Genomic DNA, 15,180 nt, shown 5'->3' with positions numbered 1-15,180 from the left:
CAGGGTTGAACCCTAGACCTGCATTTTAGCAAGTACTCCCAGGTGATATTGATGGATTCCTGCTCTAGAAAAAAGACCCAGAGTCTTGATTTTGTTGGCTCAAGAGAAAGAGCAAAAGCCCCATCAAGGAGTCATGGTGGCAGTGGTCATAGTCCTTCCACACATCAACAATCACCTGCTCTGCCATTCTTCAGACTGGATCCCCAAGCCAATTTATTGCCTGGATTATTACTTGAAAATAAATCACATATAGTTATAGTCCTATAGTCCTATATATAGTCATATAGTCCTGTCATTTACATAAAAATGTACCAATTCTAAATAGCTTTCACTCATACATCAAATTTCAAAATTACTGACAACTATTAAAAACCAAAACTAGGGGCACCTGTGTGGCTCAGTGGGTTAAAGCCTCTGCCTTCGACTCGGGTCATAATCTCAGGGTCCTGGGATTGAGTCCCACATTGGGTTCTCTGCTCTGCAGGGAGCCTGCTTCTTCCTTCTCTCTTTTGCCTGCCTCTCTGCCTACTTGTGATCTCTGTCTGTCAAATAAATAAATAAAATCTTAAAAAAAAAAAAAACTAGTTTGGGAAGGAAAAAAATTTCCAGTTCTCACAACCATTTGGCTTAATCACAAGTTAAAAAGAAATCCCAAGAAAATGTGATGTTAGTTCATTTTATTAAATTTCTTTCATATTATCTACTTTCTTTCCATTTCTTAATTTTTTCCTTATGGAAGTCTTACAGGTAACTATATATATATATATATATATATATATATATAATTCAGATAGCATACAGGGATAAATAAAAATCATCCAAAATCTTCCCAGAAATAGGAATTGTTTTCCTTTTGGGGTGTTTCCAATCCATTTCACATGGTTTTGATTTTAGTCTATATACAGTTGGATATATTACTTTTTTACTCAGTGTTTTCAGGTTCAGAATACTATTCTGTTTTATGTCTATTCCATATTTTATTTATTGATTCTTCTTTTTTGAACATTTAGATATTTCCAAGGTTTTGCTATTAGTGTGCAAAGAGCATCCTTTTATAAAATAAAAATATAAAATATAAAAAACTTTAAATGTAATTACTTTATTAGGTAGAGTTTAAAGATAGAACTTAAAAGTCTACAGTTAAAAAATTTTAAAATATCCCTACTACTTGATTTTAAATTGCTTATCAAAAAGAAACCTATCAATCAATAAGTATTGTCAGTTGATATATGTCAATAAATAATTGTTGTTTTACATTAATTTTATTCATTTTTCAAAACCTTTGTTAACTTATTGGGCCCCTCCAAAAAAAAAAAAGAAAAAAGAAAAAAGTATTTCAGTATTATAATTTGTGAAATTACTAGTGATACTGGGCTTTTTTCACATTTTTTTGCCATTTGTGTTTCTTCTAGGAATTGTAACTTCAATTCGCCAATGTTCACTGTTTTCACTTTCAGAGCTTCCGACTATACTGAAAAATTTAATAAGGCAAGAACCCAATAAATACTCTGCTTTCACATACTTCAAAACTATTGTCTCCAGATGATCTTTGGAATGGGTTCATCAGTTTTGTTTTCTTTTTTTAAGTCCCATAGAGATTTCAATTGAGCTTCCATTAAATCTATAAATTCGAAATAATTTAAGACTTCTTCAAAATATATAATCTTCTTACTGGTATCGTAATCTCCATTTTCTCAAGTTTTCCATCTCCATAAAATGCTACATTTTTCTTCATTACATACTTTACAAACTTTTTAAAAGATCATTTCTGAGTTTTTATATATGGGGGGACCTTTTGTCAGTGGAGTACTTTTCAATTATATTTTCTATACAGTTATTAATTGTATGTAGAGAAACTATCGATCTTTAAATGCTTATTTTGCAACATAAGGATAAACTACAAAATAAAATTTTTTATTCTTTTCCTTGAACTTTCTAGATACACAATCAAATTGTCTGTATACAATGATGGCTTTCTTGTCATTTCCAACAGTTATACAAGTTATTTTTATTTCCTGCTCTGTTGTGCTGGATGCAATTCCAAAAATGATTTTTACTGCCCACTTTCATGGCATAGTTTCCAAAAAACACTTTATAGAACCTAAGGCAGTGTATTCTGCGTTATTCAGATCCTTCAGGAGAATGTATTCAGGGCAGACATTCTAATTCAAGAGGCTTATCAACAAATGGAAACATGTTTGAAAAAGAGTGTCTATGATGGACCTAAGGCCCTTGATCCCACCTTAGATCACAAATAGCTGAAGAAATTGGGGAGGTTCATTCTGGAGAAGAGACATTCATTGGAACATGATGGAATAAGAGTTTTTATTAGAACAAGGATTAGATGTGTTACATAAGCTCTCCAAAGAAAAGAACAAGAAACAATATAGATAGAGGCCAATTTTTGGTCATTGTGGATAATTTTAATTAAAACATAAATAGCATAACTTGATAAGAAGGGGATCCCCCCTAAAGGAGAAATTCTCAAATATAGGGTCAATAATCCATTACAAAGATGTTCTGGAACAGATTTGAACATCTGATAGGTGGTTCAACTGATAACCTTTAAAATCCAAATTCTGTATTTCCACTACCCACTGCTACAGCATGGAGAGTGCCTGGCACAGAAATGTTTACTAGAATTCATTTACATACAAATAGAAGTAGTATAAACAGCCTCATTATTTTTAGACTGATTTTTTAATAAACACATCCCAAGATTAAATACATACAAAAATGTGTATACATATAAAGGGAATAAGACTTTCTCTAATCACTCCTTCAAACTGCAGCCTTGGATCAATCAACAAATATTTATTAAGCTAGGCAAAAAAAAAAAAAATCGATATATACAGAAAACAGAAGGAAATGAATGTGCAGGGAAAACAATCACCATGAAAAATTTTCTAATCATTTTACCCTATTGCAGAAGTGCATATGTTTAAACATTAATTGAATTTCCAAATAGATACTGCTATCAGAGCATATGCTATTTAAGATTCTTACTTTTCATTCCCAAAAAAGAAGCCTCTTCAGGAAATAAGTAATGAAAGCTGTTAATTGTTGCATGTCCTTCTCATTCAACATTAATGTTCAACCTATATCTTCTTACCTTTCCAAAATATCCCTGGGCAACCTTTGCCCAAGCAAACAATCTAAAACCAAATAATAGCAAAAATGCTTATAAGATAGAAACCTACTGAAAAGTGATAAGTGCCCTTATCTTGAGGGATTTAGGTATAACTAATTATCTTTTATAATAATCTCTATAATCATATGTTCCCTATGAATACTGTTACCCTCAATCAACAAGTGTCAAGATTAATAACTTGCCCCAAAAGTACAGAATTATGACATATTTTATAGAAAAAACAAGGCACAATTCTTATGTGCCCATTTTCATTTACTAATGACAGTTGGTGATTCTATAAAACATTTGATTCCAGAAGTTGTATCACAGAAAACTGAGTAGCTGGTAGGTTGTGAGTTCACAACAGAAACAAGAGATTCTATTACACCCTGGAAATTTTTGGAATGCTCCCTTCTCTTCAGTCACATAGCAATATTCTAGAACTGTGGATTGATATGAAATGAAAGATACAAAGAAAAGCTCTGTTCTGAAAAACAAACCCTAGAATGAATAAGTCATGGAGATCCTTTTCCTCTCTGACAGTCTAACTCCCCAGGTGCTGAAAGATGGCCCAGAGAAGAGTGACATCTATTGTTCAGGAAGGTTTATGGGTGGGATCCACCAGTCCTGCTGAGTAGACTGTGCATTTCGGTCCATGAGCAAAAGGTGACCTCTCTCCCCAGAGGAGCAAACCAGGGCCACCTGAGAAGGGGCAAATGGAAGCTAACATCCAGTTCATAAGGATTATCCAGGAAATGCGGGCAGAGATCAACAAGCTGAAGAAAGAGAATCAAGTCCTCCAGATGAAGCTGGCCTCAAGTAGTCAGAGAACCCCAGGCCCCAGCGGAGAATCGGAAGATGAAAGGGAAGAGGAAGTCACAGACCTTGGTAACCTCGAAAAAGCATCTGAAAAATCTCCAGCAACCCTTCACGGTGGTGTTTCCATCGATGCAGCACCAGCTGTGCTTGAACATCAAGGTACCGAATATCCATAGCTCTTCTGGGCTGCGCCCATCTTTGCAAAGCCCTCCTAAACATTAGGTTTATTGTGCCTCTCACATAACTGCAGAAGTTGGCTTTGGTAGTGGTGAGTTCCATCCTTTTTCTCCTGGTAGATTACCTCTAAATCCCTAGGGGGAAAAATCCTTAGCATCTTCAAGCAACATATTTTAGCAACATCAAACACTATTTCCAGATCTTCCTGGAAAGGTGGGAATGGCAGGTTTGTGAAAATCAGCCACATAAAAAACAATGTGTTTTCTTCCTTCTTGACCTCAAGCCTTTAAATGTCCCATCATAGAATACTGAATGGGTGTGTGTCAAAAGCCATGCTCACTTATTAAGTTACAATATTGCACAATAGCTCAAGGTATGATTATGACAGTCAGACAATTATGGTTGCAAGTGATTGTCATTCATTATCCACTTGACCCAGAGATACTTAGGAGACATCTTTCACCTTTGTTTTCTACGTCGGGAAGTGTTAGAGTACCTACCTGACATGGTTATGGTACCTATCTCTCTGTAATAATAGACTGAGTGCTTAATTTGACACCTGGCGAGCACACAACAAATGGCAGATGTTGTTTCTTATCCATGTGCTATAAAGAAATTTCCTGCCCTGTGTGAATGTGTGTTGCCCATAATTCAACATCCTGTACAGGTCGAAGGCTTCAAGATGCAGCGTCAGGGTGGCTGGAAGGGAGGAGTGGAGGAGAGGGTGGCTGGGTGATGGACACTGGACGGGTCTGTGCTATGGTGAGTGCTGTGAATTGTGTAAGACTGATGAATCACAGTCCTGTACCCCTGAAACAAACCATACATTGTAGGTTGATTTTTTTAAAAGATGCAGGGTCAGTGTTTGATACATTCTAAGAATCAAATCTCTCACCTTTTGTGGGAGAAGAATATTGACTGTTAAGACTCTACACAAAGTCAGAAATCAGCAGGGCAAAAACTATGTTCTGCATTTAAATGATCAGTGCTTGCCTACATGCAGCAGATTCAAATGAAATTGCTATACGTGATTAAATAGTCAACTCTCTTTTAATATCCTCTGTCAAAGGCTTCAGGCGATGCCATTTAGAGGTTCTGAGCAGCCTGGCAAGGGAACATGTCCTATTTGCCAGCTGGTTTCCTCTGTTCGAGAGGTCTCTCTCTAGCATGCGACCCTACATTTCAAAGCTGAGAAGATTCCCATCGGGGCTTTTTCCCTTTTTGTCAAGTGCAACTCTGGATCTGAGTAGTTCTGTCTGCTGGATATTTAATAAAACTAAAAGGGTAACTAACAAGGAGGTTAGACTTTCTCCTGGTTTAAAAAAAATAAAAAAGGAAAAAGAAAAGAAAGATAAAGATATTTGTAATACATCCTTACCCTAAAGTTTCTCAATCTCTGCAATCTTGGACATTTTGTACTGACTATCTCTGTATTTGTATGGGTCTGTCTTCACTATAGGATGTTTAGTAGTTTTTCTGGCTTCTAAATACTACATGCCAGTAATACCTGCCTCTCACCCTCTAGTCAGGAAAATGTCTTTGGAGATTCCAAATGTTGCCCGAAGGACAAAATTTCCCCCAGTTGAAAACCACGGCCTTACTCCAAAAGCAAATGACCCTCTATCAAATTTATTTTCTATAAAACTTATCTTGACAAAAAACATAAGTTTTGTCTTAGTATATATTGTGGCTATTTTACAACGAGGAATACACCAGTGAAAGAACAAAAAGTATAGCATATGCTTTACACTCTTAGGGCCTGAATGCCATCAAGCTTAGGAGAGTTTAGACTATTAATAAGAGCTAAGCACACAATTGATAGCATACTCCTTCAACATATGGATGGTAACTCCCAATAAGAACGTTAGCACTAACTTTTAAAAGGACTGGTGAGGGGTGCCTGGGTGCCTCTGGGTTAAACCTCTGCCTTTGGCTCAGGTCATGATCTCAGGGTCCTGGGATGGAGCCCCACATTAGGCTTTCTGCTCAGCAGGGAGCCTGCTTCCTTTTTTTTTCTCTCCCTGCCTGCCTCTCTGCCTACTTGTGATCTGTGTCAAGTGAATAAATAAAATTAAAAAAAAAGGGGGGGGGGGGGGTGCCTGGTTGGCTCAGTGGGCTAAAACCTTTGCCTTCAGCTCAGGTCATGATCTCAGGGTCCTGGGATCGAGCCCCACATCAGGCTCTCTGCTCAGCATGGAGCCTGCTTCCCTCTCTCTCTCTGCCTGCCTCTCTGCCTACTTGTGGTCTCTCTCTCTGTCAAATAAATAAATAAAATCTTAAAAAAAAAAAAAAGGACTGGTAAAATTGGGGGGACTCTAGTTAGTTGTATCAGTTAAACACAGAAAGAGACATGATTTAAGTTTGTGCTTGGAAGCCCATTGAGTTACTTTACATGTATTTATCTGTGTCTTTAATGCAATATACTATCATTAAAGTAAGGGACATAAGTAGGAAGAACATTGGCCTGAACATGAGGACACCAGATGGCAGTCCCAGTTTTATAATACTTGGTCAATGCTGAGTAGGACACATACATATATGGACATATATATGCTACAGCCCAGGAACACAGCTGCTTGGGGATATATAGATATAGATAATAAAGGGATATATATATTATATGTCTGTAATAAGGGGATGTCTATATTATGTATCTATAGTATATATGGGGACATATACATAGTAACAATGCAGAAGAGCACCTGCTTAGAAAGAGTCTTTGCTGGCTAAATTCTCATGGAAGCATCTGTAATAGTGGATAAGCATTTGGTGGATATGAAATCCAACCAGCATTTTCACAGATGCTGCCCTTATATATTTAAAAAAAGATGACTCTTTAGAGGGATCCCCAGCATCACTGGACCTCCAGTTCTCTGCAATGTATTCACATCCTTTGCTGGCAAATACACTGCATTTGGCAGCAGGTTCTGAAATTGTGCTAATGACCCCATGATGCTGTGTTGAATATCCTTTGCCTTTTATTCATAAGAAACTAAAGGATACAGACTTGAGTCTGTACTTGTGAACCAGAGCGATGAACAAAGAGCCAAGTTGCTAGTCAGTCAAACTGGAGCACAGGTTCCAAATAAGAATAAACTTCCCCTTGCCATCATCAGCACAATTTCTTCAGTTGTAATTTCCTACCATTCACTTTAAACAGAATACTTTATAATCCTTCCAAACAGAAACTTTTATGATTGTCAATAGACATAAATTTGTTCTTAGACAATTATAGAAGTTATAGATGATGGCCAAAGTAGTGTTTAAAGATAATTTAGGAACAGTATTTGCATGCGGTTAAACACTTCGGATAGATTTGAACTTAAAACACTTCTCTCTGCCCCAAACTCTTGCCTGAAAGCGGATCTTCCACTCTTTCAAACCATAAAAAGCCAAGGCAGCCTCCACGTTTTGCAATGGCCTTAATAATCTGCTGTCTGCATTCTGCAGATGTGGGCAGCAAACTTAACTAAGAAACAATTGTGCTTCTAGCACTCTTAAAACCCAAACATGATGCAAGCCTTTCTTAAACACCCATGCTAGTTCATGCCAAGGCTGTGACTAGAAAGAAAAAAGATTCAGTAAACATTCCTTAAGTGTTCCAGAAAATGAAAACCAACCCGAGGTCAGGCTTCTTCACCCTCTGGATGAGAACTGGATGTCTGGTCAGCATTAGTATGGTGTCACAGGGATTCAGACAAACTACACTCCCTAAAACAAAGCTCTTTTAATCGAAGTGCCTGAGTTACAAGGAGCAGAGAATACTCGATTCACATCAAGAAAAGAGTTTATTGGCAGACATTTACAGACAAAAATTGAATTGAAAGCCCTCACAAACAAGGCCATAAATCCCTCCATCTCTCTCAAGAACACTCTAGTTTTCTATTGAGGCACCTTTGCTTCTTTCCACAGACCTCCTGTGCTTTCGTCTCTCAGTCAACAGGCCTCCTCATAGTGACCATCTCAACTAAAGTCTAAAGTCAAGACACACAAATGTAGCCCAGTTAGCAGCAGCCAGTTCAATTTTTGTGATGAGAGGCTATGATGAATATGTTCTTCTACTATCTTCTAGAAGGAGAGAGAAAAAATGTCCAGCATTGTCATCTCCAGAATAGCCATGTTCTTCCCATTTTAAAGTCTTGTTTTATTATTTCTACATGTCCAGGTCTCTGTTCTAATGCTGTATCCTTACAAAGGTATTGCCAACCACACTGTTAATAGAGCTTCCAGACCTCCTCTTTCACGTCTCTATCCCCTTGCCTTTATCAGCCTAACTTGACCTTCCGGGATCTGTCACTACCTGAATTTTATCACATAATGTTTGTTTATCACCTGTCTGCACAAAAAGATAGTAAGCTCTATGCAGGCAAGAGTTTCGAGTGGGCCACTATGCCCATCTCTATCTCACAAAAAAGTGCCTGACATTATTTGTCAAATAAATAAATGACTAGATGTAGTTTATGTGAAAAAAATTAATCAAAAGTAATAGTTTTGCTTAGGTCATTTTAATGAAGTACTACTAATATAATATGACATCTGTGGACATCATTAAAGGTGAAATTTTCATAAACTTAAATTTTGTGTCTCTTACACAGGCAACGTCATGATTGTTAGACGCTATTCCATCTCCTCACCAATTCATTCATTTGCTGCAAATGATCCCTGGAAACCTGAGGAAAGACACCCAAAGAGTGGAATTCTAGGAACTCAGGGAAGAGTTAAATCTCTGGCATGTTCTTCAATTAAGAAGCAAGACAATGAAGAAAATCTGTTTGCAGCAGATTCTTTAACCAGCACTAGTTCCAACCAAAGAACTTCTCCTGATCATGTTTTTGATAATGTAACCAGGTAATGTATAATCTGCCTCAAGTTAGAATGATTATAGGCACGTGCTATGAAAGCACTCAGGCATTTCCATTGATAGGCAAGGTCTTAGGTCAAAAAAACAAAACCAAATAGTGTCTTAGGCCAAAATAATTTCCATCTCACATGTGTATTTAGGGGGTCAAAAGAAAGAAATATTTTTTGAGATCAACTGTCACTCTAACAGATGCTTCTATGAGCAGAAGACTTCATCGGTCTGCCCTTAGTCATCGAGCACTAATGACTGTACTCTGAGCTGGCCGCCAGTGATACAAGATTCAGCAAAACCAAAACGTTACGTTTAAAACTTTCATTCCATGACAAAGACACACCAATGAACTGATCACTCTAACAAAATACTTCTCAAGGAAAAGACACACTTCTTTTAGGAACTGAACACAGAAATCTTCTCTGAGAGACGACTGTTCTTGAGGGGGAAGTGACCCAGTGGCTTTTGGGTGGTATACAAAAATCATTACTCAAGAGGGCCAAGAGACAAAGAGAAAAGGAATTTGTTTTTCAAAATCCAGGAGCTGATGTTTGGGGAGGTAGGCTCAGTCTGTGAAAAAGAGAGATTTAAGAAGACATTTGAGAGATGGGCAGGAGTCTTCTAAGAGGAAGGTCAGATGGTGACGTCAGGAGTGGATAGAGCCAAGGGCCCCTTTCAGAACAAAACTGTCACTATCAAGTCTAACTTATCCCCTCTATAAGGCTAGAGCATGACCTCCCCTCTCCCACATGCTCCACCCCAACTTCCAATTCCCAGTTAGGCCCTGACTTTCTAGGGAGAGTCTCTACATATTTGTCTCCTTCGAGGAGAAAAAGAGGCCTGGGTTCTCATGAAGAAGAGAAATATGGAATAAATGGGGTGCAGAGAGAATAAAGAAATCATCACGCTCAGCAGTGACAGGAAATCAAATCAAGAGATAACCGAGATAGCCCTTCAGGGATTCTCTTCAATATTGGAAAGAGCACTGGACCTACCACAGGATACAGGACACAAAGGCTGAGCCAGTTTCATTTGGATTTTATAAGACAGGATGAAAATTGTGTTTCCCTTACAGAAAGTGCTATTACAGGAACAGAGAGAGTAGCCTGTGTCATGAAGGACAGCTGCATATAGTCACGCAGGGGAAAATGGGAAGATCACCTCAGGTAGAGCAGGAAAGACAAGACAGGAGGAAGCACGACTATGGGGAAAACCAAAGTAGTCAAGTGAATGAGGGTGAAGGAGGGAGCACAGACCATCATAAGAGGACTTCCAGGCAAGGCTCACAAGTGTGTGTTTTGTCCTATACTTACTGGAATGCTAGTACAAAATGTCTTTCTGAAAAGTTTTAAAATGCAAAAATATTCAGGAATGAAAGTTACAAAGATCACTGTTTTACTCTGCAAGAATTTTGTCACTTTTTTTCAGATATTTTTATATATTAAAGGGAAAAGATCTTACTAACAGAGAGAAAAATCCTGTATCTCTTTTCCCTGGTCCTGCCAATGAGCACGTGGGACCATGAGTTTTTGCTTCTATCCTTTTGACCTATTTTTTTCTATACCTTCATTCTATTCATTCATTCATTCAACAAATAATCCTGGAGGCATGTTATGTGCTGGGTAGGAAAAAAAAAAATTGTCAGAAGTCCCTGCACATTCCTTTGTACAATGATAATCCATAAATAAGACAATACATAAAAGTGTATCATTTATATTAGATGGTGATATGTATGAAAGGGAACATCAAACCAATTCAAAGAGAAAAGGAAGGGTCAGAGAAGCAAGCATTATTGAAATTGTATATATGGTAGCTAGGAAATACCTCACCATCTGGGTGAAAAGGGAAAGCATTCTGAGGATTTCTGGGTGGGGAAAACTTTCCAAGAATTGAGGACAACAAATGCAAGAGATGCTGAGAGGGGGTGCATGACTGTGTTTGAGGAAGGGAAAGGAGGCTGGTGTGGCTGGAAGAGTGAGCAAGCAAGAGAACAGGGGAAGATGAAGGCAAAGCACTAGAGGTGACCTTCCACTCCCCTCCAATGATTCTAGATTTATCCCAAGTGCACTGAGTCCATAACATATTCTTTTCATTAAAAAAAATAAAAATAAAGATAAAGGATCATGTTGGGAGTTCTGCTTTAAAAAGATTGTAGGAAAAAATACAGAAAATAAAAAGACCAGGTTTAAGGCTAAAAAATATGATCTAGGAAAGAGATGATCATTTCTTGGCCAAGGTAGTAATGGTGGATGTGATTGCTGGATATACTTTGAATATGGAGCTCCTAAGATTTATTGGCAGAGCAGATGTGGGACATGGAAACAAGAAGTGTATAACCAATCACTGTGTGTCAATGACCATGTGTTTTTTTGTTGTTGTTTTTTTGTTTTTTAAGATTATATTTATTTATTTATTTGTCAGAAAGAGAGAGAGAGAAAGCACACAAACAGGCAGAGAGGCAGACAGAGGCAGAGAGAGAGGCAGGCTCCCCACCGAGCAAGGAGCCCGATGCGGGACTCAATCCCAGGACCCTGGGATCAGGACCTGAGCCAGACGCAGCAACTTAACCCCCTGAGCCACCCAGGCCTCCCGATGACCATGTGTTTTCAGAGGGAAGAAAGAGGAAAGGCAAAGATGTATCTTTTGCTAAAAAAAAGTATATATATATGTGTATACATATATATACACTAAATGTTCATCATAAAAAGGAATGTCTTTTGTTTTGAAGAATTATATATATATCCAAATGCATATATATATCCAGTTATATAATGGAACTAAATATTCAGTATAATAAGAAAATTGCAAATTACAAAGTATAAATGCAAGATTCAAAGTAAAAAAGTATAAAAAGGAAAATCTTCCATAACTTACTGTCTGAATAACCACCAGGTAGATTTTGATGCGCATCTATCTTTCCAGTCTGTGTCTGCCTATTTTGAAATTGTGCAGTGCACATTATCATAATGTTTTATTTTTTGCACTTAATCCATTACATTCGCACAAACCTATCATGTTGAGAAATACAGTATTATTAATTTTCATAAAATTCACATTATTTTCTGTGATTGCTTGGGAGCCTAGCCAACATTTATAATGTATTATTTTTCTAAAACAAAATGTTTTCCAAATTCCAAGCTGCCAAGGAATAAACTATTTAGAACACAATCTATTGGTAATTTAGAATCTACTTTAATGGGAAAGACTGAGCCAATTGCAGGTTTCTGTGAAAACAAGAAAGTCAGTAATGGCTTGAAATCAACAGCTGGGTTGGCATAAAACCCAGTCAATTGCAGAGAACTGTTGACAAAAACGAAGCGTGTATTTTTTTGTTATAGCGTTTTTTAAATTTTGTCTTTTACATCCTCGGTGATTAACTAGTCAAGTAATGTGTCATTACATTAGCCCACTAATTTTTTTGTAAATTCATTTACTTTCTAATAGTTCTTAAAAATTTTTTCAAAAGATTTATCAAGAACCAATTTGTTTGAACTGGCTTTTGAAGCAGTCAGACATCGTACCTAATTTGCTTGTGAGCCTTTTCATTATTATACCAAGAAAGTGTTTTACAGAATAATGCCAATGTCAATATTTCTAAGAACAAATGCTCTCCAAAAACCAGAGACAGAATTTTAATTTTTCCTGATTTTCAGAGAAACTAGAACCTAGAAATCTAATGTCCTGCATTTAAGAAAAAGCTTAAGATTAAGAGAAAGCGTCCATATGGAGCATAGCATGAGACACAGAAATGTTGAATCACTATGTTGTCTACCTGAAACTAATGTAGCATTGTGTGTCAACTATACTCTAATTTTTAATAAATTATAAATTAATATAAATATAAATTAGTAATAAATCACTAATTTAATTAGAAATGCTATATTATTCATTTTGCAGATAGAAGAAACCAGATACATTAAGTTCATACACCATTGACTCTTGAACAACACAGATTTGAACTGTGCCAGTCCACTTATGTATGGATTTTTTTCAATAGGTACAGTACAGTACTGTAAATGTCCTTTCTCTTCCTTATGATTTTCTTAAGGAACATTTTCTTAATGATTGCCCTTCACTTTCTTTTCTCTAGTGTATTTGATTGTAAGAATATGGTAAATAATAGATACAACATACAGAATATGTGTTAATCAGCTATTCATGTTATTGGTAAGGTCCCAAGTCAATAGTAGGCGATTGGGGGGGAATCAAAAGTTATGTGCAGATTTTCCAAAGCCCCAGGGCTGAGTGCCCCAACCCCTGTGTTGTTCAAGGATCAACTGTACCTTTTCCTTTTCATATCAAAATGGTTAAGAAGGCAACCTCTGAAATCAGATGGCTAAAATCTCAACTGCATCATTGGCCTTAAAAAAAGTTATCAGTCTGTTTTATATAATAGTTCATTCTTCTGTAAAAAAAAAAAAAATGAAAAATTAAAAAAAAGGAATCACAATAACATTTACCTCAGCGTTTTTGTGAAGAATAAATGAGATAGTCAAGTGAGAGCTAATAAATGACAGAGCAGTTATTATTTTATTGATTCCAACATATGGAACCACTGACCTTCCTCCCAAGGGAGGGAGCAGATGTGTTCCCCTCGATGCACACCACTATATGCCACTCAGTGAAATGATTGCCTTATCCAATACAAAGAAAGAGGAACAGAGAGAGGACTATATTGGAGAAAAGGCAAAAATTTCAAACACTATTCTTTTTACTTTTTCCTGAGAACGGTATATCCTAATTTATGTCAAGATTCTATATAACAATTTAATCCCTGAGATGACATGATTCATTGCTGTCTTTCCTCTCTCCCCTTTACTGTTTAGGTGTGATGGATATTCCGTTAATTCAAAGTCTATAATTGCTGACTGATCTGGATTATAAAATAATTGCCTCAAATTTCTGCTTCATTTCACCTGAAGATTTCCAATGTGAAAGACCCTTCACCTGAGACAATATGATATTCTTTAACTTTAAACATCAAGAGAATAATCTTCCCTCAATTGTTCTAAATTTAGGTTTCATCAACATCCTTCATTGGGTTTAATCAAAAGCCAATTCCAATATATTTTTTGTATTATTGTTGAATAACTAAACAAAATATATTATGATATGTTTCAAATGAGCTTTTAACAGTTTAGGCAATCTTTGGTGGCTTAGAAAAAAAGTAGATGTTTAATATAAAGGCTCACTAAAAAGTCTTGCTTATCTTCTTCTTATTCTGCTTTCTTTAGGGACAAGATAAAGACAGTCAGTTTCCAGTTACCCATGGACTTGTCTTCATATTCCAAAAATTCAAGTTCTTTGAAGTGTTCACCAAATCGGACCACAAACGAGCTAAGTACCATTGCAGAATAGGCTGCGTGGGGTGATGAAATTTAAGAAACAGCTGATTCCCAAAAATGAGAACACTTAGGCCCCTCTGGGTCAGTGTCCTCCTCTACAAAGAGCTCTGGAAAGATTCCCAGTAAGACACACAAAATGCTTGGCATCAGGTCAGTGGACTTGTGAATGGACTTGGCCAAGAAATGGAAGTAATTTCTTTATGTCATTGTCGAATACTAATGTTGATTGCTGTACAGTGACTATTGCAGTCTCTCTATGCAGCAATGAGCAATTAAACATAATTAAATTAAATTGCATGGTAGTGTTCAGTAGCTGCCTTCTGCCATCAAGAAATGCCGCTGTTTACATTATAAGTGTCCCTCTCCAGATGAACTTACAACAAATATAGGGGGAAAAAAGTTCTTGTTTTGATTAATGGTATAGAAGCAAGAATAATTATCCTTTTAGTTAATTCTTGGTTGATATTTCACTGATACTAATTCATTTCATCTTTTAATATCCTATGTCACAGGCATGGGAGCACAAACACAGCAGACTCCCACAGCATCCATGGTGGGCTCAGAGCAATTGTGGGTTCACTAATGACAAAGCCTAAACCTGCTTGGAAGGAGAGCAAAAAGGCTTCAGATGATCATTATTTAGGAGTTGGAAATCTCAGAATTCCTTCAATTCCTGAACTTCTTTTCAGGAGAATATTTCCCCATCTTGGTTTACAGCAATCATAGTCAAATACCAATACCCTTTTAAAACTAATATCTTGTATACTAATATATTAAAATATTCAGAGCATTAAAATGCAGACTCCTGGGGCACCTGGGTGGCTCAGTTGGTTACGTTTCCAACTCTTGGTTTTGGC

The 15,180-nt window shown here is 36.9% G+C and overlaps 1 protein-coding gene across 1 annotated transcript; it reads left to right on the top strand.

Annotated features, from left to right (window-relative positions):
• Window positions 1-3,623: 3,623 nt before the first annotated feature.
• Window positions 3,624-14,499, top strand: LOC116596774 (putative coiled-coil domain-containing protein 195). Its single transcript, XM_032353896.1, has 3 exons — window positions 3,624-4,108; window positions 8,722-8,974; window positions 14,213-14,499. Exons 1-3 carry the CDS (start codon window positions 3,847-3,849, stop codon window positions 14,334-14,336), a joined length of 639 nt encoding a protein of 212 aa, XP_032209787.1. The 5' UTR covers window positions 3,624-3,846; the 3' UTR covers window positions 14,337-14,499.
• The last annotated feature ends 681 nt before the right edge of the window (window positions 14,500-15,180 follow it).

Source organism: Mustela erminea, chromosome 8 (genome assembly GCF_009829155.1).
Source record: "Mustela erminea isolate mMusErm1 chromosome 8, mMusErm1.Pri, whole genome shotgun sequence".
Taxonomy (NCBI): Eukaryota; Metazoa; Chordata; class Mammalia; order Carnivora; family Mustelidae; genus Mustela; species Mustela erminea.
The sequence above is the reverse complement of the archived record's forward strand: the minus strand, read 5'-3'. Positions and strand labels throughout refer to the sequence as shown.

Excerpts from the sequence above, each read along its gene's own strand:
- LOC116596774 (XM_032353896.1), top strand. The coding sequence starts at position 3,847 with ATGGAAGCTAACATCCAGTTCATAAGGATTATCCAGGAAATGCGGGCA. Across the intron at positions 4,109-8,721 it reads AGCTGTGCTTGAACATCAAG|GCAACGTCATGATTGTTAGA; the intron begins GTACCGAATATC and ends TCTCTTACACAG. Across the intron at positions 8,975-14,212 it reads GTTTTTGATAATGTAACCAG|GGACAAGATAAAGACAGTCA; the intron begins GTAATGTATAAT and ends TGCTTTCTTTAG.